This window comes from Osmia lignaria, chromosome 14 (genome assembly GCF_051020975.1).
Source record: "Osmia lignaria lignaria isolate PbOS001 chromosome 14, iyOsmLign1, whole genome shotgun sequence".
NCBI classification, from domain to species: domain Eukaryota; kingdom Metazoa; phylum Arthropoda; class Insecta; order Hymenoptera; family Megachilidae; genus Osmia; species Osmia lignaria.
The window spans coordinates 11,779,341-11,805,237 of NC_135045.1; the positions used below are offsets into that span (position 1 = coordinate 11,779,341).

A 25,897-nucleotide genomic window follows, 5' to 3' on the forward strand; every position below is an offset into this window, starting at 1 on the left:
ACCGACGACTGAACGTCAGATCAGTAGGGGTCAGTACAGTCATAATCAAGAATTGAAGCCGAATGCTGCAGTATCGAGAAACATAATAGCACAAGGTAGGTTTTTACTATTCAACGATTCTTGGTTATGACTGTACCGACCCCTGCTGACCTGACATTCAGTCGTCGGTGTTGGGTGGATTGCAGCTTTCAGGCGCTTTTTACTCGAATTTTTAAACGTTAATTACTGAAAAACAAAGCCGCAAACGCTATTTCGTCATTCTTGATTTTCGTCTTATTTTGACCCCTAGAATCACCCCTTAAAAAATCTCCCACCTGTTGTCGAACACCCTGTATATATCAACAAGGCCCGTGATGGAGCACTTGCGAGAAAGGATGGAGTATTACTCGTGCGACACCTTGCGGTCATCACGGAAAAGAGGCCCAAGGCGCCTGGGGCGCCATGCTCCGCTTATAACCCCCATAGTAATATAGAATGAAGATAGGTCCATTCATTGTTAATTTTAATAAACATTTGAAAACGTTTCGTTTTATTAGCTTCTATACAATGATTGATCCTTTTTCTAAAAAAATAAGAAATATAATGTAAGGCGTTTCTTAACCCTCGGACCATGGACCATGGAGAAAGCCCTAATTTTATTCTCTAAATTTTACACCATTCCTTTAAAAATGACCCAGGTTCAAAGGTTAAATATGATTATCTTTCGTAGCTCGAATATTTTTTGTTCGGAATAGAATTATAGTTTATTATGTAAGCAACGCATTACATTATATTTTCTACTTTTTAGGAAAAGAGTCGACAATTGTATACGTTATCCTACTCGTGTAATTTATGAAGACTTTAATTAAAAATAAATGCTTCTGTTTCGTATGCAATACTGTTTAAATAAAAACAATATAAAACCCCAGTTCTGGTAATCTTCAAGGTGCCTTTCAACTTCGTCCAACAGTGTATTACTAATTTTTTAATTTTTTAATTTTCTGCTGGTTTCCATTATTTCTCATTCTACGAACGACTTTTTCATTAACTAAAGTTCAACGAAATTAAATTTCCTATTAGAACGGTCAATTAACAGAGTTTTCCGGAAGTATAAAAAAGAAAAAAGAAGACAGCCAACGTATCCAAGGTGGTACCATTTGTCAGCTAGTAAGAAGTTAGTTGTCTGACGCTCGTAACTTGAAGAGTCTCTTTTCTAGCTTTTCACACGACAGCTGCTTCATTCACAAGTGGACAACAGTTCGTATCCCTTTCCTTCCCTTCGTTCACTTCGTTATCTTCTTTTTGCGTGCGGCTTAAGGATAAAAAGCCATGCCGGCAGGAACGGTGAAGCGAACCGACGCTAACTCAATATCGGTTCACTTTTCTGGCTCGAGTACGCGCGGTAATTGAGTTTTTCTCCAACGATATATTCGTCCTGCTTTTTTCTCTTGTCGCGATTTATGTCGCGAGCTGCTTTCAACGTGGATGCAGCTTGTTCTTGGCTTCGAATCCCTCGTTTTCTACCGAATCCAGGGATAACAGACGGGATGAAAAAACTTTGGGATACTTAATCATCGACGAACGGTAGGGAAAGAAAGGGATGAAAATCTTGATATAATCCGTGAAAATGGGGTAAACAAAAGCTGGGAGATGCGCGTAAAATACGAAAGATCAAGTATTTTTCAGGTGCTTCAATGGAGATTCTTTAATAAAATATATACTATCTGAACTGAAAAACTTTAAATAATTGGAAATTGGTTTCTGAATAAAAAATTAACTACTTTTGCAGGAATTTTAGTAGAGTTTTTCTAAACTTTCTCACAAAACTTGTTGTGTGAAAATATGAAATGCGCGTTTTAAAGTTTGAATCTTATTTGAAGTAGATTGTCATAAAGTTATATGACTTGAAAGAAAAAACAAAATATGATAGTAAATAAAAAAGCAGGCTCATTTCTTTGATCTGTCGACGTATAGCTACTAATTGGCATAATAGTAGTCTTATATCTGTTACGTTTATATTACTCTTTGAAGTATGATAGGGATAAAAGCGTCCTGTCTTTTTAATACCTGAGTGGGATATTTTTTTTTATATCATCTCGAAAAATTATAATTACTTGAAATTTTATAACGATAAAATTTCTCTACAACATGATTCGTTTTATTTTTTCAATTCTGTGCTTTAAAGAATTAACAAGTAATTCAAGGTAGAATTGATTGCGATGTCGCTAAATTAACAATAGAAATTCAATTATTTGTGAAAAAATACTGAACTCAAGGTTGAACTTTTGTAAACTCAACTATGTGCCATCCAATTCTACTGTATCTTCGTTTGATTAAATAATTCAAGAATCTTCCTCGCAGTAGACACATAATACTCTAAGCTGTAAGAAAAATACGACGAAACTGGTAAAAAATTTACTTTCTCTACCATCTAAACCAATCGGGACCAAAGCTAGATAAAGATGAAACTTTAAACAACTTAAGCTTATCACGTGTCGAGGTCACAGTGGTAAAATTTAGACAAGGAGGCACATTCTTGTTTCACCATTTAACCAAATTTTCTCTACTTTTATCGTTTATATTTGAAATAAATAAAAAAATGAGTTCTAACAATAAAATAGAAAAATGCATCAATTTTCATTTGCATATGTTTACTAATAATTTTTTTTCTAAACATTTATATCATTTATATCAAACATTTATATCATAAAAACAAAAGTAATTATTTCTAAACGATCACATATTCAATTTTTGGAGTGATTTACCAAACTACATCCAAAAACTAAAGCTGAAATTAAAACACCGCCATCGTTTCGCGCAACAAGCTTCTCGTAATTGTCTCGTATGTCTCTCTAGCATTCCATTTAGAGAATAAAAGCTGTACAGTTGAACGAGAGAGCTCGGTACTCACCTCCCTTGTCCCCTTTTTCGAGCGTTTCCTCTCGAGCTTCGGTGTCTGAGGTAGCAGGGTGTAATCGCCGCTCGTTCCGCCGCTACGCTGCCGTGTCAACGGCTGATGCGACAGGAGGGGTGCGCGTGGTGGTGGTGAAAATTGAACACCCTGAGGCAGTAACGAATACCCGAGGTTCTGACCCGGGGTGAACGGCGAAGTCGGCGGGAAGTGATTTGCCACCACGGGCGCCCAGTACTGGTGCGAGTACCGGGACGGTGAACTCCCTATGGACATAATACATTGACCCTGGGTCAGTTGAGCCTAATTGCTATTCGATAAGGATCATTTTACGATTGAAACAACTAGGTAAATCAATCAGGAGAATCGTATTTAACGAAGCGGTTTGACTCTTTATCTTAACATTTTGACGGTACGTTAGGTGTATTCAATTTCATGACAGAGAATTATTGTAAAATGGCACTTATGGTATATCAATTTAGAGCTCTTAGCTTGAGGAAAATTACTGTATACGCGCGCCCTTCATTAATGTTCTTAATACAAAATGGCTGACTGAAAATTGAAATAAGTGATGGGTGTCAAAACAATGGTTTTTAATAGAATGATGTATGAAAGTCTGACACGATTTCATGACATAAAAGTACCACGAAATAATACTTATGGTACATCAATTTAAAGCTTAAGATTTGAGAAAAATTACAGTATACGCGCACTCTTCATTAATGTTCTTAATACAAAATGGCCGGCTGTTAATTACAGCCAGTGATGAATGTCAGATCGTTGGTTTTTAGAGAATTAGGAGGTGTAAAAGTTTGACAGGATTTGATGACATAAGAGTATTACAAAATAACACATATAATATATCAATTTACAGTTTAAGATTTAATTTAAATAATTACACAGTTTCATGAATATTTTTAATACAAAAATGACTGATTCTTCGTTGAATCAAATAATGTCTATGAATATACATATATTTTACGTACTGAGTGTTCCAAAAAAAGAAATTATAGTAAGAGGATATAAAAATGAATATAAAATACCACAAGCCATAAATACAATAAAATGTACGGCCATCAAAATGTTATGGCGGACTCGCATTAGTAAGGTGATGTTAAAAAGAAATTTGATTGTTTTGGAAAGTGGTTATATTGGGAAATCGATGACTTTTATTTTAAAGGGAAAGAAAGGTACTGAATTGTGTTGAGAAACCAACAGTGTGATTACGAGTATTTCTACTTTGGGAAATGAAGTTTGAATTAGGGTGGTGGTTGCCTTGGAAGAAAGCAGACTGATTGGAAATTCCTTCTGGGAAATTTTATATTTGCGATCGTTTGAGTTTCATTTTATGGAACTTGACCTTTCGTTTCATGTATTTGATACCATTTGCGTTATTACAAGTGACTGTTCTGAGTAATTTCATTCGTGATAATGAAATAAGAAATAAAATTATGGATCATGAATTGGATATCATAAAGTTTTTACGTTTTATGGTGAATGAGATAAAAACTGTAATAAATGAACTATGGATAATTATGCAAATATTTTCTAAGAAACTCGAAGATTCAATTTCTTTTTTCTTCTTTAAATTATTGTCACATCTGAGATCAAAACCTGTTATCTATCATCTGATATTTTAATATTTTTGTACGTATTAAGACATTTCTGAAGTAGAAATATAAAGTAAATATAAATCAAGAGGATATTAAGTCCGCTCAGACGTCTCTATCTTTGCTAAAAATTTTGATGGAAAAAAAGTATTTTTGTAACGTAGAAATAAATTTCCAAATGTAGTATTTTTTTAATTAACCAAAGTGGTGTAATGACTGCCTTTACTGCCACAGTAGAAATATCCCTATTCAGTCAGACACAGTATAATATAGATTGTTAAAGTATCCCTATCTTACTGTTTCCATTACTTAATTATTTGACTAAATTAAAGTAATATAAGTGATAAATTGAAATAACTGCCAAAAAGCCTAATATGCTAATATTTTTTTGTTTTTGTGGGCCTAATTAATTAAAATTAGGACCCCACTCTGACCATATTCATTGTACATCCCTTTTCAACTTATCCATTTACTACAAAGAAGAAAATCACCTCCGTTACATCTTCAAACAAATATACAATACTTCCAAGCCTCTCTCGTATCTCGAGAGAAGAGATTCATTCGGATAGTTAACAGATTTTCCTCTGAGATGCGCTCTTAACAGGGCCAGTCTAACGATCCTTCCAGTAACGATCATCAAAGTTAGAATGAAACTTACTGTCGCTACGCGGATTACTGTGCCTCCTTTGCGCCTTCCACGTCGTTGAGCGTACTCTTCCGGCAGTTTCAGTGTTTACAGCGTCGACGCTAAGACTTCTCGCGACGCCCCTGTAAGGATTCGACGTGGTTGTCTCACTGGCCGCGGCGACACCAGCGAGCTGCTCGTTAAGGGCGTACAACTTGGACGTAATGTCCTTACCGATGAGGGTGTTGAGGACGACCTTCAGTAGCGGCCTATGCCTGAGTACCCTGAGCAACTTCAGCCTCGTCCAACAGATGTACGTGCTCGACTCCTCGGCGCGGATCGTCACTTGGAAGACGTCGTCGATGTTCTCGTGCGTGGCCTCCCATTCAGGCGAGTCGACGAACTGATAAGCCTTGATGTGGTGCAAATGCGTCCCGTCGCAAGTCACCTTCAGCCTGAACTCGAGACAACAATATCGCTATAGAGGATTTTTATATTTTTGTACGATTCAAACTAGACGTTAATTTGAAAAATTATTAATTTTTCTTCATTCATAAACTAATATTAATACGTCTGTGCGGCCTATACTTATGGCTTTACTGTTTACACGTTTTTTGCTTCTTTTTTTCTTTCTGTCTTACATCTCACGATGATTCTGACAACTATCCTTATTTCCTTCTCTGTATTACTGCATTACTAGAATCCCCGTTGCAGCTTCGCCCGCTCTCATAAATAAAAACTTCGAGAATTTGAAGTAATAATTGATGTGGCGAATAGGTGAGCTCATCTTATAGCCTGAACTCGCCAACTCTCTTGTGGAATGCCACTCGCCATCTAGTGGCTGATTCTCAAATTACACTCCAGCGGTGCAAGAGCGCGTGCGCGGCTGCAGGTGGTAAGAGCGCATGCGCAACGGGGATTCACATATCATAAATCACTTTTTTAATAGTATAATAACATTTTAACGAAAAATCGGTAGATTTTATTATTGCTAAACCTTCCGGGGACCATGAAGATGATGTAGTTAAAAGTTAGTAGCGATTGGTTCAGTAGTTTTCGTGGTTAGCGGTTCCAAACGAAAAAGGGGCTGTCCTTCTATACAATAGTAGGATGTATGTATGTACATACACAAGGGCTATGTCCGTATATTTTGAAATAAATAAATTTTATATTAAAATTCTTTTCCTCTTTGATTCATTAGCGAATACTTGTGTATTTGCATTATTGTGTGATATTTTTGAAATATGAGTATCGTGAAATTATGTTGATGTAAGGATCTTCGATTTCAATGTATCCACCGTATGCTACATCGAGCCAGCGAACGCGGAGGGTGTTTACACGAGGGATTTTCGTGCGGAAATGTAAACAGGATACCCGCGATATCCGAGGGAACGCGAGCGGTGAAGTTAAACCGGGTTCTAAAGCATCGACGGCGAATAGTTTTGCGTAAATTTGCCGGTGTTCGATCGTTCTAAAGTGAGCGAACACCGTTCGAGATCGAGCTCCCATCCCGTTGCCGCGAAATCTAATTTAATGCAATCGATCTTTCGATAGATTTTGAGGAGTCTCGTTGACCTTTCGCAGAATATTGTAGCCTTTTGTACTGTAACATAATGAAAGGGAAAAAAAATTCAAAATAGAACAGCGATGTTCTGTAATAAATTGGACCATTAGATATAAAATAAAGTTCTGTTTAAATTAATTATGAGATAATTAATTATTTTAGTCGCATATAGAGATTCTGTAATAAGTTGAAAATAAATTAAAAATGTTTTATATTCAAGAAACTCGTGTACAGTATGGAGCATGATAGGCTTCCTCAAGAAAAATACCAATGCTAAATTAATATTTAAATTATTTTTAATATTAATATCTTCGAAATTAAGATATTGAGAATTCCTGCTTCTCTTGTCATGTCATTTTTCTTGAAAAAGCTGTGCTCGATACTCTACACATTCCTTACAAAAGAAAAAAGAAAATTTACATTAAATTTACCAAGCAAGAAGACGATATGCAAACTCATAAAAAGATTCTTTAACGAGTTGGCTCATTTGCTGTGCGATTGTACATTGGTTACATTCCCTTTTTATAAAACATAAAAAAATAATACCATTCATAGTACCATGCACACCATGTACACGTTATATGTGAAATATCTTATGTTATGTGACCCTAAAATGAATTTAAAAAGTACATATACGGTGTCCCATGCAACTGGGTCAAACTATAATTCTGAAATAGTAGAAGATAAAAACAGTATCATTGGACAAAATTAATCGGTGTCAAATAAAGTACCACATGATGCATATGTGAGCTCTGAAAGCGGAGACCACGATCATTAATGAAAAAAAAAATAAAATATGCAATTTCGTTGAAAACGAATAAAGTCAAATACACTTTTTTAATGAATTCATACATGCATCACTCGATGCCTCATTTAACAGCATATAATTTTCCCTAATTGCATGGTACACCTCCTATAATAAATGAAAACAACCAAACGTATTACCTTCAAAAAAGTCAAGCAGAGAAAATCTTCTAAACATTCAAGAAAGCATAAGGAAACTACCATGCTAGCAAGAAATTGACTACGAAAATTGCATTCGAGCGTGTTCCATCGATTCTACATTCATTTCCTGGAGAAAATAGGAGCGCGTAATACTCACTTGCCACGCAAGAGTATCGATAATCGTTCGTCGGCAGGCGTGACGCCTTCCGTCGCGTACGTTTGACCGGAATCCAGCTTCAATATCCTCGCCTCTTTGGCCAGTTCCTGGAAGTGCTTCTTGCTGACCTTGTACGGCTTGAAGAGTTTCAAATAGAGCTCGGCTAGCTCCGGGCTGAGAGCAGGCGGTAGAAATCGACAGGCGAGTATGAGCGAGTGAATACCGTTCAGAAGGCCGAGGGCCAGGCACCATAGCATCGCGTCCAGTGCACATATCGTGATGCCGGCCCACAGGGCGGCCAGCATGAAGCCAGCCGTGAGAAACGTGCGGAGAGCCAGAACCGAGGCTTTGAAAGAACGTGGCACTAGGAACGCCGCCGCGAAGAACAGATTCGCCGCCTGACAAAAGGCAAATCGAAACAGTTTTCTCTAATGAAAATCATCTCGTCTCGTCTCGTTTCTTTTAAATTCTTTTAGCATTTATTAGAAGTTTCTTGACGTGTACCCATCCCTGAATAGGCGATGGTTTAATCTCCGTGGCAATCCATCACTCATATTAATAAGAATTTCCATATTTTTGGATGTACATCAAAAATTTATTTCATGTCTCTCTGTTCCCTTTTAATATTGCTTCAATTATTTAACTATGCAAAAGACGTAACAAACTAGCTATGTACCTAATCATTTTCTGATAATTAAATATAATAACTCTACTTCCTATTCCTAATAAACATAATCATCCTAGTACATTATTTTCTATTCTATTACTGATGATACTGCTAATCCTATTGCTATTAAACGTCATGTACAGTATACACTATTCTATCTATTCTTGAACACCTGTTTTACATTTGTATTTCTACAGAATCCTAGACAAAGGCTTACCTGGAAGAGTTTATGCTGCGCTGCCTCCCATTCATCGCAGTAGCCTCCTCCTGATGACAATATAGTGGCATTTAACCTCTCGGTCACGTTGCTTGCCTCGGTGCTGTTCCATACGTCCACCCATAGTTCCGTGTAATTCAAGTCCTCGAACGAGGAACCACCTAGACTGGACAGGCCGGTGTAATTGAAGGTATAGCCCTCGGTGGAGTAGGTTGTCGATGTCGGGCTGGTGAACGGGGTCGTCGTGGTAGACGACAAAAGGCTGCTCGCAGGCGAGGGAGCATCAGTCGTGTTCGCCATTTTTCGTCGCGAGCGCGTGGTACGGGCCATCACCTTCTTCCACTGGAACAGAAGAAATATCGTGTTAGATTATCCAAGAAAAATTTATGGGAATTTCGACGAAAGATTTGTGGAACTTCATTTTACCCTTTGCGGTCGGAAGTTATTTCACCGAGAATGAACTAATATATGTATTTAAGGATTCATGAGATACTATCGAAAAATTCGTCTTAGTAAAGCCTACATTCTTCTTTGACTCGTAGAAATTAATTGATCACAAAATATTACGTGTTTAACCCTTGAGCGACGAACCTATAACTAGGTCGGCCTAGGATTAACTGAAAATTTTAGATACTTATATTCGATGTAAAGATTCACTAAAATTTGTAATTTTTTGTGTACTCGACTATACAATTCCTTGGATTACAATTTCGGGTGAGGGATGATCTTGTCTATTAAAGAATAACAGCGTTGTAAGCCACTAAGTCGTAGGATCAATGTTCTGAACCCTAGGTTATCAATCATGTTATAATGAATAAAACATGATCTGCGAATAAAAGTGGCTGACTCTGTCAAAGAGGCTCCTTTTAGACGAATTCCTTATAGATATTCGAAAAATGTTACACAGAAATGAACAAATAACTGATCTGGATTACAGATTATAAAATACTTTTAATCATAATACTTTGTTTTAAACCTTTCCTGACTAATAGTGAAATTATCTCTGATATTACAGCAACTACTAATTATAATTCAGACAACTTTGTTATTTTCTTTCAGTAATTTCTCGCGATAAGCTGAATTAAGTACGTTCATAGAAATGATTTATCAGATTCATCATAAAACACAATTTGCTGCCTTTTTTTTCTTTAAAGAAAAATGCAATCATCAGATTTCGCGATACACGTTCTCCTTTCATAACCGCCGCTGCTGCATAAAAGTAATTAACGAGAAAATTACCACTAATGTGAAATGTGGAACGAAATATCAGAAGAAAAGCTGATTTCATGATGTTCATGAGATACGAGTATACACGAAGATTATTCCTCTATCTTTCACGTGTATTAGATACCACATGCAATGCATTTTTTTGCAAATTACTTCTCGTAATGCGCCAACCTTCATCGTAATTACTTGAAACTGATTACAGATAAAAGCATGAAATACACTCGTGGCTTTACGGTCACGAAAGGTGAACATCTAATGGTTTTACACCTTCTTAGTAAGTTAATAATAGATACGTCTTGAACAGGGTCAGATATAATTATTCTTTTTTCTGGAATATTTTAAATCCGTTTACAATTCAATCTTGAAAAATTTAAAAGAGAAACAGATGGATAAGCCGTAATAGAAGATCAGCTTTAGTATAATACATGATAAGAAGATTTTTCAATAACTAATTTATTAAACTATAAGCTTCAAATTGATATACATATATTAAGTATTATTTTGTGGTACTTTTATGTCATCAAATTGTGTCAAACTTTTGATGTTTGCAAATTGATCATCATTTACTATAATTAGCAATCAGTCAATTTATATTAAGAAAATTAATGAAACGCTTATGTACTCATTTTAGACAATCTTCAGACTTTAATTTGATATAGATTAAGTATCATTTTATGATACTTTTATGTCAAGAAATTTTATTTAAACTTCCAATGTTTACCAAGAGATTAGAACAGGCTTTAAACCTAACTAAACAAAACAATTGTCCTATTCCCTTTTGTTACATAAATTTTCATTCCCGTTTACGGCAGACAGGAAGATCTCCATGCAATTTGTACCCGGAACGATTGAGAAAACACGAGAAATCACGGATCGCTAATAGAGCGAGCAGCGTATCGGAAAATTCTCTTACGAATCGATTTCGTTGGAAGAATACAGAACCGGCCGAAAGAGATTTGGCCAGCAGACCCCCATCGCAGTCTTACAACAATTGATCCAACTTGGGAATGATCCAGCCGTACATTCGGTGCATTTCATTTCTCGGAAATCTTTCGATCTGCCACGAGATTTTTGCTACCCCGAAATGTGAAATAAAACAACCCAACGTTGGTCTTTTTCTTTTCTCATTTTCTGACTCGTTGAATCGTTTCCGAAACAATTCGCTCGGCTAAACAGCAAGGAAAGTAACGAACATCTTAACACCTCGGCTGCTATAGGGGTCACCGACGATTCGCTCAATGTGGTATGCAAAATGATTAAATAAAAGTGGCGCGGATTTTTGCTAGGATAAAAATAGAAATCTCACATCTGTTTCCAGATCTAAACTCCGAACTTGTTTGGAAGGCAGAATTGAGTGACAAATGTGAAACTTGGAACTGTTCCATTCAAAAGTTGGACGAAACAAAGTGTTTCAAGAATTCATGACGTGATTTTATAAACAAGGAAAGCAGTTGGAGACTGACGATCAACACACGATAAATGATAAACTTTGAGTAATTAATACGTTGAACGTCAAGGTAAAAATGGGCATTTGTTTATGAGTCGTATCGAAGAACTAATTATTAAAAATGAGAATAATTAACTTTCAAATTTCAAATTTCGAGCTTTCTATTTGCTATTTTACATTATTTGTACAATAGTGATATTATTTAAAATAGTTTTCTTTGGGGTTTATTTATTAATTATTCAGGCATGTCCGTTTAGCGATGTCAAATACCACATAAAAAAAGAAATAAAATTTGTATTTATTCAAATTAAATAATAAATTTGAATACGCCTGAAGAATTGAATTCATCTTTCTCTGAATTTTTATTTGGAAATCCGTTTTCCAAGTCGGACAAATAGAATTTTCTCAACAATGAATTTTAATATCCGCATGAATACCGATCTTAAACATCAATAATCCCATATTTCGTCAAAATTTCTGCGGCAAATTCGCGTTTCAAAGCGTGGACATTGGACGCACGAACGGTATAGTCAGTTTTCAAAGAGATCTCTCGCTTGAATGGCTTGTTCGTTTCTTTCCAAGAGACTGCATTTCACGTACTTCCAGCTGAGCCCTTCTATCGTTATTCTAAAGAGAAAAAAGACGCGGCTCTTTCATTGGATAGGAAAAGCGCGTGCTGAACGGAACAGCGAGCAGTATTCTATTTTCGTAAACCACGTGCTGCTATTCTTCAGCGAATTTTAACGAGCGTGTCTCTTTGGCGCCACGAATCTAGCTTGGATCATTATCTAGCCCCGTATCGTAATATTACAAGATATTCTGCGGTGAAAACGACAGTAGAAAAATTCAATCCAAGTTGATAGAGTGAAAAATACCTTTCTTTAAAACTAACACTGAATTCTGATAAGAAAATGAACCACTATCAGATTGTGATTAAGTAGGTTAGCATTTCCACGACGAAATTTACATAAATAAAAGAGCGAAAATGTTGATGGGATAATTAAGCAGGTGTGATTTTGACGGGTCCGTAGAACAAACGGTCGAGTTCTGTTAGAATTCATTTGCATTCGCCCTTGGAACTTTTTTTCCGCGTGACTCGAAACTTTTGCGTGTTATTCGAAGGCAAATTAGCGTGCAAGTCGTTAAAAAGTTATTGCCATTCGTTCTTCTGTAAACTAGCTTCTTGCCCTTCCCTTACCTTCGTCCGACTAGTGCTCGACATATACTACTTAAATGGATCTTTCATTTCCAGAAATACTGCTTCACTTTATTTTCTTCATTTCCTAACCCTACTCCTAACTCTGTTATTGTATAATTTTATTTCCTACAAATACACAGTGACTGGCCATCGAATTAGGACCACGTACGAAAATTTCACTTTTATAGGTATAATAGGACGTCATATATGGAAAATTGTCTTAGGTCATTCATATTATTACTAAATACGTTGATAACGATGTATACATAGCAATTGATTTGTTATTCTGATGAAAATAAAATTATGTAGGCGGTGAGCGTTTAAAGGCCCTGCGAGTGTTTGCCTGAAGCCTACTCAAAAGACTTGTTTACAACTCTCCAAGCACCACATTATCTGAGTTGAAAAGAAAAATTACAGATATTTGGGAAAATAACGAAGATATAAAAAGCATACAAGCTGTCATCATAGCAGAGGGTGGAAATACAAGATATTAACATGTGTTATTAATGTTATGTACAGTAGTAGTGTATTATGTTAGTAGCTAATAAATTATATCGTTACAATTTGAATAGACCTTTTAATTTTACGGAAAACGTGAAAAATGCTGAAAATTTGTAATGGCCTTAATTCGATACCCAGGGACTGTATTTCAACATTTCACTAATTATGACTAAAAAATTTTGATTTTTGTCTAAATTTTTATCTTTCAGTCAACAGGAGTCGAAGTGTTAATGGTGTTTCAAAAGTAATTGTTCTTCTTCTTTTCTCAGTAATAAAGGTCGAGGTCAATTGATTGATGATACTATGACCCGCGAACTTCCACGTTTGCTCTTTCGATACTGATCGACGCCTGCAATTTTACGCCCTGTCGTTTGGGTGTCGCCCTTTTTACAACTGTTTCGCTCGGTTTATGAGAATCGAATATCGATCCGAAGATGCGCACGAGTCAGGTCTAAAAGAATTTACGAGAAACTCGGCTGGCTTATCGTTCCTGCTACAAGCTCCATCGGACACTATAAAGTTTACTGAACCCTTGGATGCTCTTACCGCTCCCCTCGTAACCGTACGTCGCGTCGTTGAAATTTGGTTTATAGAAGCAGCAAACAATGGTTTTAACAACGCATTAGATGGGAATGAGAATTGAAAGCAGTGTATAAACGTCCCAAGATGACGTTGAACGGTGCAGTTGTAACAACCGTAAAGTGCAACGTAAAGGGAGAAGTAGAAAGAAGTTCAGTTTTATGCAGAGCCATTCGTGTTAATGGAAATTAAACGTTTCTACTTTATCGTGCATTAAAGTGACCAGAATAAAATTGTATTAACGCATCTTTATCCATCTGCATCTTATTGTTTGAATTAAAAATTTCCCATACGGATGTAGAAGTCAGAGAGAAGATAACGAAGAAAAACTAAGTCCGTTTCCACGTACGATTAATCCACTTCGTGGGAAGTCAATTTCGTAAAAATTTCCCCAGAGAGTAGCTCGACGTTCACTGTAATCTTTACCCAAAACTTTCCTCTTTCTCAGCCGTAATTAATTTACGAATTGCGTTTCCTGCGGAAACGTAATATTTTTGTATAATTAAGAACGTTTATCATGCAGGTGCAAAGGGGAGTATCCTACATTTAATTAAGGATGACAAATAAAATCGCAATTTTTCCGTTTATTTTATCTCAAAATTGCTCGAACTCTATATCAGAGAAATGAGAGAAATTGTTACCAATTTATGCCGAAAATGTTAAACTAGAACAATAAATGCTTCAAATGGAATTGTAACAGGGTGGTAAATTACGGTTCCAAAGGGTTAACGATGCTCGATTTTCATGCCACGGATTTGGCATTTCGAGGATCGTAACAACGGGATAACCGGCGAAGTTACATTAGTTCAATCTGGATGTTACCAACGGTATGAACCGTAGACGGGTCAGAGTGCAGCACCTCGAGCGATTTCGGTCGAAAAACGTTGAAAGTAGCGAGCAAGTACGCGGAAAATGAAGCGATGTAACTGGCAGTTTTAAGAGGAACTCAAACAGAAATTTCACCGACGATTGAACGAGTTGTTGTTTGACTTGCCGGGTACGTGCTTAAAATATCGTAAACCTCCAACAACCATTGCGGATGAGCACTTATTCCGTCATCGCTTCGAAAGGACCATTTCGAGGTACAACTACTTGACGGACAATTTTCAGACGTTTCAACGTTGGATCATCGTCCAAGTTTATTTCAATCATTGAATCTCATTTCATAGCTGTTCTCTGGCAGCATCGTTTGTCATTTTATGACACGAAGAATCTTATACGACTTTAGTCTTTTGTTGGCAATCTGGGTCACTGGGATGGCATAAGCGAAATTCGACTTTTCTATGAATTTTTAATTCTGTAGCTCGGCGCAAGAAGTGCAGTATGCTTGGGTGCATTACTGATAAAATTAGGAATCATATTCAAATAATTTATGCTGTTTTAAATTTCTTTAATGTGAAAAATTTTGACATCAGCTTATACAAATGCAATTTGAAATTGTCGTTTTTTATATAGAATATACCATTGTTTATAGATTTAATGTCAGGTTTAATCCATTTTTGCAAAATTATGAAATTGGCACTTCTTGTATCGAATCTCAGAATTTATTGCAAAAGATTCTGCGTTACATTTTTATCCACTTATATAAAAGTTTCAATATAGAATACAAATATATCTATGCAAGTAAAATCAGAGGATTACCGTCCCCAGAATTACGTGTTGTGTATGCTAAATACAATTTTAATACCACTAGCTCCTAGGCTATGAAATGCAACTGCAACCGCATCCGAATCGCAAGTGGAATTAAGCCCGATTCTCATGGAAGATCCGAAAGCGATACAATGCATACGTATCGTTTCACGAGTAGGTATTAATCAAAGGAAATAAAAATGTGTATCTGATTTTACATGTATACCAGCTATCCTATCACATATCACACTTGAATAATTTATTGATACGAAGAATTTTATTTCCTGGAGTAATTTTCTGTTTTCCAATAAAAATTTTCCAACCTAGTTGCAAACAATTATCATTTTAAAATAATAAATCAATAAACATCAAAGAGAGTTTTCGTTTTATATAAAATTAAATGACAGCATTGCATTAAGTTAAGTGATTTTTGTATTTTATAATAATCGTGAAACTAATACGTGTTATGGAGTGCAATATTTTCCAAGCATTCACTTAGAATTTCAACATATTCATAGAGTTTGAATAGCGTATATGATTCATGATGTATAACCGTGTGATTTTGAATATGACGGAAAATCAAGAGTAAGAGGGTTTATGTTAAAATCGAGTTTTACGATATCACGAATGAATTCGTTCCATCTTATATACGTAAAGTTTAACTAATTTTATCAGCTGATTTAGTTCTTCTGAAAAGTTATTTCAAACGGTAATGAAATTTCGTATTAATTTTACAGTACCCTTCATTCGAACGTGTTAATTTTATCTCTGAAATCGTTTTGAATTACAAATGAATGCTAATTTTCTAATTATTCGAGTTGTAAATGAAGAATTTAATATTGGGTTTGAATCTTCATAAGAAGATTAATAATAATTGAATGTTAACCCGTTGAAGACAAATTTTTAACACTGATGTTATTCGCAACTTTTATAAATTTTTACAATTAATATAAAAATCGAAGATCTGATTAGGTTTTCCTAAAATTCTTAAATATTAGGAAATTATGAATTTTGGAAATTAAAAAATTAAAAAATTGGAAAATTAGAAGACTAGAATTTTAAGATCCAAAAACTCTAAGATTCTAAGATTCTAAAATTTTAGACCCTAAAATCCCAAAATTCCATAAGTCCTAAAGTTTAATAATATTCGAAAGGGTTAATTTAATTTTATCAAGTCCAATTATTTCTCAAAAAATAATTTAAATCTGTATTAGAATCTCCTTAGAAAATTTTAGTTTTATAAATTATCGCTTCTCACGATCCACATGAAAATTCAAAATACAGCAAAGAAATTACACTTCCGTGTCGAGATAAAATCGGCACTGCAGTCGACGAAATTAGTATCTCGATCAAATCTCCATTAAGAATAACCCTGTGAAGGTCCGTGCATCTTAATAACACGGAATTTGTCGTCAATTTTTATGTTTATCTCGCGTGAGTCCCGCGTCTACGATTTCCATCCGAACAGTGTATAATTTTCCATAAACCTAAACCTCTAATTTCTTCGAGATTCGTGTAAGATCGGTATCGATACGTCACGTGTCACCATAAATCGACCGTGTACTCCAGCGATTCGCGATCGCAAAGAAAATTTCAAACGAAACCGACCAGAGTGCGATATGATAAGCGTTTACTCATAAGTAAGCGGATAGATACGGTTATCGTGCAAATGATACTTCACAACGAGATTAATCGCCGATTATTGCCTTTTATCTTTCATCGTGCTTCTGCCGGTTGCATACGAATCATTTATCTTGCGAATTGTACTTCAACCTGGCACGAATGCAAATTTCATACCCAATTGGTTCAAATGGAACGCGAAATTCATAGCTACATTTTAATTGCAGGATTAGTTGTTTATTAATCATCTGGGAAACATTCGTACGTGAATATTTAAAATTTGATGAATTCAGATATATTATAAATAAAAAAAAATTCTTCTTTTCTATAGAGCAGTGTTTCCCAAAGTGTGGTACGCGTACCCCCTGGGGGACGGGAAGAGTTTGGTAGGAGTACCCGCTGCACCGGGCTATGGCTGCACCTGATGCAACAAGCAGCTTACTTTTTGTCAATTACAAACATAGAAAAATGTTTACTGCATCTCAGATTAAAATTAACAACCAGGGAACCAAATTATGATGATCTGTCGTCGCAACATAAACAATTTCATCCTTCTCATTGATTAATAATGATTGATTAATAATGAATGATTAATAATGATTGATTAAAAATTCTCATTGATTGATAATGAATGTTATTTATAATATAACTTTTATTTATTTTTATATATTTTTATTATGAATGAATTTTATTATTTTGTTTATGTACTTTAAAAGGAAAAAATAAATATATTTTGATTGTTATTAAAGTATATGCAATCTTTTCTTTTTTTTACGAGGGGTACTCTGTGTTAGGAAAATTATAAAAGGGGTACACAGATGTTGAAAGTTTGGGAAACATTGCTATAGAATATAGGTGATCACAAGTGTATAATGATCTCAAGGGTGATAATCTGAATCCCCAGTTGAATTGTTTCAACCTTTGGGAACAAGGTGTTCAGAACGTACCAGCAGATTTCCATATACACATGCTGCATTAAATTCGCCCATGTCGAACGATCGAGCAACCAACTCTGGTATCTGCCAGACACAGTGTGTTAGCAAACATTTAACGAGCTACTCACCGGTAGTTTGCGAGAGCGGTTTGCATTCGAGCGGAAACAAATGTGATTCGCGAAATTACTTGGGTGCTGCTCCGTTCGGTCAGTTCGCGAATAATAATAATTATTATCGCACTTCGTCGCGACGACTTCGACATTAATTTAGGTTACGTACTCATTCGTCACCCATCGCGTGTTTCTGCCATTCTGTTCTTGACATTTCATTACGATTTTTAATATAATATTTTCATGATTGAATGAAAACTAACAGAACTCTGATTGAAAGTTTCATTTGACGTGGTAATATTTATTATATTTAATAGAATTTTACCAGTGACTAATATTATAAAATTAAGATCTGTATTCAGTGGTATCGCGATCGTAAATTGGATTAGGATTTTAGCTTCCATAATTGACTTCTTAAAATGTAATATAACGTCGCATTTCATTCTTCCCCAAGAAATTCATTCAACTCCTCGCGCAGAGTTCAAAGGGAACTTAAGAAGATTAAAAGCTGAGAGAAGCCAGCTTTACGCCTACATCTAACACCAATTCCCTTTCGCGACTTCGATTTCAATCGAGAAGTGAAAAGTTACGCTGGAAATAAAACGATAATTAGCAATTTTCATTTTATTTAACTTCAAATTTTCGACCTAAGTTATCAGCTCTAAATATGTGACAAAAAGTAGCATCGACAGAATTATTTACCACAATCACCACTGAGAAATGGAAAAACAAGGACACCATAAGAATCTGACAGGAACGTTCATCTTCTAGACGGAAGTTAATACGAACACTAGAGATCTTTGCTTAGAGCGTCGTAATATTCATCGAGCAGGCAAACAGGCAACTTTCCCTTGTGAGTATCGTTCTGCGCTGAAATCCAGGCTGAGGGAAGCGTTATCGATCGAATGGAGAAAGCATCGTAAGAGCACCCTAAATCCTCGTGGTTCCAGAACCGTACACACACTGTGTACTCGCTACCGTTTAAGCCGTTCTACTCAAGGTGTTACATAGCTTTCGTCTCTGCATTTCGTAATTCTACCGAGAAATCCGTTCCGGTGATACATTAGGATTTTCCACTATACACTATGGAAGGGAATTCAGCTTTTATCACTGTGTATGAAAATTTGATAAGCCATTTCGCTTCTTTCAGCGAGCTATGACAGAAAAGGAAGACACGTAATGATTTTGTTTAGTTCATTTTTTATTTCGTTACTGCTATTATATTCATAAATACACGGTACCGATAAAAAGCGCTGTTAACATTACTCAAATTTCTAAAGAATAAAATACATAAATATGAAAGGTAAGTACTTGTAATATTCCACGTGGTAATATCATATTATGTTGAAAAAAAATTGGGTTACAGTTATTATGCTATCGTGTATAAAAATGGAAAGATTCCGTAATTTGTATGATAGAGATTTATTTTTTGAAATAAAGGAGATGAAAATAAGGATAATTTTGAACGGAATTCATAATGCTTTAATGATACTGGATAGTAAATTAAAAGCTTTAATTGATAGATTTAACAATCGTGTCCTTAATAATTGATTAAGCATGTCGGACTATGTAGGGACGTTTCTACTGACAGTCGACGCGTCTCTCCGATCACTGACTCTACTACTTAACGTTGACCACAACAGTAGAAATACCCACATCTAGCAGACCGTACAATAATACAAATGAGTTAATCTCTAATATTAAGTGTACAAATTAATTCGGTGCCTTTTCTTTATTTTAATTAAGGATTTATTTTTAAACAGCTATAGTAATTGTTGAGATTAGTCAACGCATAACAGTATGTATGTGTGTGTGTATGTACAAGTATGATGATATGTGAAGTTTGCTGTATGTCTCTTAAGAGAGTGTGCCCTTTCTACCTCTCAGTTCAGTTAGTATATGGAGTGTGCCACGTGCTGTATGTATAGAGGAATTTATAACAGACTAAATATATATATATATATAATTGCACTAATTGGATTGTTATTGAATCCTGTAACTAAGCATATAGAAAATATCTGCTGTTCTTTTTGCTCTAACTTTAACAGTAATTCCAATTATTGAAATAATTTTTATTGTCATTATGTCGTCTTGTCACTTTCTAAATGTTCAAAACCGCGAGAAAATATTCAAATTAAAAATATTAATTAAGAATGCGTAATACTAAAGGCACTGAATTAATTTATACACCTAATATAATACTTTGATTTGCTATTTAAAACTTTTAGCGTGATATTAGTGGTATTTAGAATTACCCTCGTTCATCCATTAACACACTGACATAGTAAAAATAACCATGCCTAGTCTAACACACGATAACATCGATTACCAAGAATATATAATCGACTAAATTTCTTAATCTAACGCTTCAATCTCCTATCTCGACTTTGGAATCTAATTTTACTGATACTCAGAATATGGAATCCATCTTAATTTTATTAAAAATTAAACTAAATTTCTACTATTAATAGCATTCTCTATGAAATATTCAGTATTTCGTAACAGTGTTAACTATAAGAATCAAAAACTTCCGCTTTCTAAGTAAGCCCGGTAGAAAGGGGTTAAGAAAGATTCTTGGCGCAACGAGCAACGTAACCCCCGGCAACAACTCGTTCCATCAGCGTTTCTCCCCGCCGTCGTCGCGCTCTTTCGCGAGGAACGTAGCAACAATAAGGGGAGAAAAATGCAAATAGTCGAAAACCGGTCTAAAAATACGAGCAAGCCTGGCGGTATCGATCCGAAAGGGAACAGCCTTGATTCCGTCTATCCGTGATTCATCGCCTCAGAAGCCCGATGCAATAGCAGGAACTTTATTATCTTCGAGGTCGCGTAAAAGGCTGCGTGACTGCAACTCCGTTTCGAAAACGTTTCACTGGCCGAGTTTACAGCTTGGCAGATCTTGCCGGATATTTTCTGGCCGACGGCGAAGAAAATGTGCCTACAATCAGCCACGTCATCGGACCACCTACCAGCCGGCGAAACGAAGATCTTATCGAAGCGGTAGCCGAACGTACGCCAAACCGTGTCTTATTGAGAGATACGAGGCACTGACTTCAAAGATCGATCAAATATCGCGAGATCTTCTACAAATTTTACGATGACACCGCCTCGGACCGATATCTTCGGCTCGCGTGGGCTCGATTCAGCTACTGACCGATTGATTGATCCGTTAATAATGGGGCTGGCTAGGAAACCGCTGATCGAGAACGCGAGATAATCGAGTGAACCGGCGATTTCTAAATCCACTGGGTCACGGACCATTCGTTTTACGTAATCTTACCCTCGTGAGTGGAAAAGGCTGCTTGGCGAACTACGGTGAACACTTTTTGAGAAAATGACGACGGGATTGGCGACTTAATTGACGTTTCCTTGATTACTCTCGGAGGACGAAGAGGGATACCGAGAAATCCTGTCGAATCAGGCGAACACGATGGTTTGAAGAACGGTGAAAGTTGAAAAAAGTACGATTTTTTCTTAATGAACAAGAGCCTAAGGGACATCACCGTTTTCCCTGAGATAGCTTTCGTTAATACAATAATTTGCTGAATTTTTTCTTTTTTCATGAGACATAAAATATTATGTACCTACATCGTTGAAACTGTAATATCATTGCAGTTCCTTGGAATTAACACTAAAACAGCAGTTACTTCTAACTAATAATCGTTTACAAGGAAAACAGGAAAGTCATTTGGCAAATTGCTTTCGGACTGCGACTTTTAAAATTATTGATTATGACACAGATTTCTAGCATCTCAAACACGCATTTGGCGACAATCCAAATAAGATTCATTTTCAAAGCTAATGGGTTTTACATCTGTAAACCGTTTGCTTGTTGCTTGAACGAGCCCTTTGTTATTTCAACAAAAATATGCTGCAATATAAAGAAGAAAATTCAAGACGATGACTCATATAGAGTTCACCAGTGATCAATATCTCAAATAAATAATAAAATTAAGAAATTTTTAATAGGTACCAAAAAAAATATATAATTGCCTTAAAACTTTAAAGTTAATCGAAGAGGCAGTTTTTAATAATAAATTTTGCGAGTGTATAACTACCTGCTTGAGAGGTTAAATTAATAATTTAAAATAACAAATTGACAATATAAATATGAAATACAATCGATCGTATACTTGATAATAATTTATTTCATTATTATTGAATAGAGGATTTTAAGTTCATAAAAGTATCAGTCCCAGAAGGAACATTTTAATTTTTAACGAACCAGAAGCTAACGAATTTCAATTATACGGATCATGATTTCGCATTTTTCTGATAATCTCGTTCGCGCAAAAAAAAGAGCCCGGGTAAAAAGGTTCACCTAGCCCTCCGTGACATTTGAAGTTCTGGGTCAACGAACACTTGGTTAAAGCGGCGTTTCTTTCCGCTATCTAATTTTATCGACGTCTCTCAATTTACTGCTTCGCTGATAATAAATTTTCTTAATGAGGAATACCTATGTACCTATCGCGATAATAAAACAGATTCGGAGATTGGCATTTTCGTTTGAATGATATTTAGTTATTCGTACACGTTAAAGATTCAATTACTAATATATTAAATATAATATAATATATTAAATAATATATTAATACCATAGACATTAGATGCTTGACAGTTTCTGCACGTTTAACGAGTCTCTATAATTGAATCTATTAAATTTTAGAATTAGATTTTATTAGATCAAATTGTTTTCCAGACTGTGATGGAACTTTGGTATAATGTAGAACTTGAAAATATATTCATTATATTTAATAGGTAAAAATATGGATGAATTGGAATTTTTAATTTTACGTTTATTAAGCCTCTAACTCGTGAGATAAGCGGTCCGAATAAATAGCCCTAATTTTTATAGTAAATATTAATTACTCATATTTCACATTTTTGGTAATTAAGTTAATGAATTAATGACAGAATATATTTAAAAATGTAAAAATCATTAGAGTAGAAAAAAATAATAAATTGTTGTAATCATTGTGAGTGCCATTTATGTATACAATTTCCTAACATTTCCTCTACTAATTTCAATTCAAATTTAACCGAAAAAAAGTTCATATGAAACATAAATCGTGTTATAATTTTTATCGCAACATCAAATTCTTACTGTTACTGCTAGTGTTTAAAAAAGTTGTTGGGAAAAAATGTAGACCACGTACAACAGTAAAAAATTCTATGACTCAACAGTTCGTTCCAGGTGTACCACGAAAGTATTTGCACAGTTATTTCTACGTACAAAAATATCTATGTTTCCTGTTACGAATGAAGTCGGAACTTTTGGTGTCGTTTTATTCCAATGGGAAAAATAAAGGGAACAAGTGTGCCGTGACACAGGTGGTAGAACACGTGTTACTTTTCAATAAATAATTGCTGTAGTTTCGGAAAAGTGGGCCAATAAAAGAAAAAAAAAAAAATCATGGTAAAACTGTCAAATGAAAAACAAAATAATGAACACGAAAAATTGGTACAACAATTTTATCTTGATTGGGTCTTTTTTAAACCAATCAATTTGGACACTCAAAATCATTATATTTAGTTTTTTTTAGAAAAAAGTTCAAAAAAATAGTGCCACGAAACAAAAGTTAGCCCTTTTTTTAAAATACCAATATAATATTAAAATCTGTACCTGTGCTATTCAGTTATTATAATTAAAGAAATTAAATTTAATTAAATGGAAAGTTGCAATCGTCGCAAATTCTCTAATTATAAAGTGACACCTCACCATCTGGCGAACAATTAAAGGATTCGTGACAATGCTTACGGCGAATTGTTTCGATCGTGAAATCCGACCGGAAGTGTACCGTAACGAATTTCCGGATAGACGATGCAAAATCTCGTCAATGCAAAATCGGATTATCCGGGGTCTGTACGGAGATACTCAGAATCGAACGGCAATATCGAATTATCCGAAGAGGCGTCTGCCTCGTACTGAATTCGCGTAAAGGTCAGTGATCGCTTTTTAATCTATCAGTCGATAATTTATTTTCTGGCATTTACACTGCCAGGAATACGTGAAATTAGTTATTTCTACTGATGAAAGCCAACGTTGAGAAAGAACGATAGCAAAATTAAGTGTAATATAAATTTTAAGTCGTTTCTCAGATTCTTAATTGTATGAAATAGAAAAATGACAGAAAGTTACTTTTGTGTACGTTAGAAATTAAAGAAAATCGTTTCACACAAATTAAAAATTAAGAAATTTAACTTCACATAAGTTGCATTCTATAAACAATTATTTAACATAAATTGCAAATTACAAAAAATACCTTAGCCAAATTGAAAATTAAAGAAAAATTATTTCTCGTGAATCATAAATTGAGAATCTCTTATTTAGAATAATAATTAAATTAATCATGTAGATGAAATATCATATTATCTAAATTCCTCAACTCCTAAACATCAATCTCGACTTATATCTCCCACCAGCTGTGACCCTCGAATAACCCATCATCCATGAAAGAAACATCCCGCCCACAATTCCACCGGAAACAGCAAAGTTCCAGAAAAGGGAGAGAAAGCGATGATTCACAATTTCTCGGACAGCTCTTGCTACTTCTTTTAGCTATTTCCAGGATATCTGACGTGACCACGCATAGAGAGCTGCTCCTCTATCCGCTAAATGGGTACAGACAGAAAAACGGCCGGAAAAAGCAGGAAATTAATGATGTCGGGCCTAACGTCGTCGATTGTGACAAAATAGAAAGGGGTTCCAGTCACGGAACACAATCACGAACACCTTCTTCCCCCTTGTACTCTGCACGCAATAAAATTATCGCGTCGTATGAAACGGACGAACAGGGCGCGCGACATTAATGGAAAAAGAAAATTGAATTTGCTAAGAGCTGTTACATTGGAACACCTTAGAGAATTACGACCAATGGCATCCTCGAAAACGAAATAACAATGCTACAGTATGATCGTGTTTTACCCCGTCGTACGTGCACGGCGAAAGTCTTCCATCTGGTAAGAAATACTGGTGAAAGTCACTAGGGAGTCCCTAGGATTAAGAGCAGTACCGTGTTCCTCTCGCCACGAGAGCCACGTTTATGTGGCCGGCCGGCAAAGTGTTCTTGTGTTCAACACATTTCAGAGTAGGAGATTGTTATGGAACTATTCCCAGAAGTCGGAATCCTTTTATCCCTCGAGTTATTTCCTGTTTTTCAAGAAACAGAATCTATAGAAATTCTATAGAAATTTCTATTCTATAGAAATATAGAATTTTCTAGAACCGGATTTAGATATTTCAGGATTGTGGCTATCAAACCTTGAAGAGCCCCCTAAGAAGTGAGGCTGTTGCCTTGGGCTGTACCCCCCCTTAGACTACCCCTTAATTTGGTGCTGAGCATTTCTTAACACATGTAATTGCTATTAATTTTTCTAATCAGAAGTTTTCTTAATATTAGTGAAATGCAACTCTTCATTTGCAATATTTTATATTTTATATGTTATATTTTAATAATAATTTTCAGTTTCTAATTTATCTACAAAGTTTCATTAAAATCCCTCATTGGTGTAAAACGCACCTGGTGAGTCATCAATCTTAAACGTGTTAAAGATACCATCAAGATATATGCGTGTCTGGTCTCTCTCTTATTTCCTCTTGCTTTCTATCCGCCTTTTATCATGCACTTAGTTCGTACTAGGCTCCTGGTGGAAACGTAATAAGCGGCACGTTCGGGGGATGAAATTTTAATAAAAGATGAATCAGCTGATGTTTGAACCATGGGAAGTTCGTTATTAAAAGGAGGGCTCTTTCAAGCAGTTGAATTTTATTGCAATTCAGGGTTCCTCTCGAAAGATAGTGTAGAAAATACCAATTGTTTGTTTATAAAATGAATAATATCAATTCTGCTCATTTTACTATTATGAAGAATATACTAATGATCATGAGTGTAACTCGGATCTATTTTGGGGATGGGCCAGGTCTCTTAGAAATTAAAAAAATTTATAATATCGGAAATCTGATACTTCATAGTTTT

General features: G+C 35.4%; 1 protein-coding gene across 1 annotated transcript in view; it reads right to left on the minus strand.

The window, feature by feature from the left end:
* Positions 1–25,897, minus strand: part of LOC117609033 (popeye domain-containing protein 1-like) — a 69,342-nt gene that overhangs the window by 8,257 nt on the left and 35,188 nt on the right. The window contains exons 3-6 of the mRNA XM_034334869.2: positions 8,676–9,017; positions 7,792–8,189; positions 5,159–5,580; positions 2,891–3,156 (exon numbers count right to left, since the gene is read on the minus strand). Of these exons, the coding sequence (XP_034190760.1) occupies positions 2,891–3,156; positions 5,159–5,580; positions 7,792–8,189; positions 8,676–9,005 (1,416 nt within the window). The 5' untranslated portion in view covers positions 9,006–9,017. The remainder of the gene's footprint in view (positions 1–2,890; positions 3,157–5,158; positions 5,581–7,791; positions 8,190–8,675; positions 9,018–25,897) is intronic.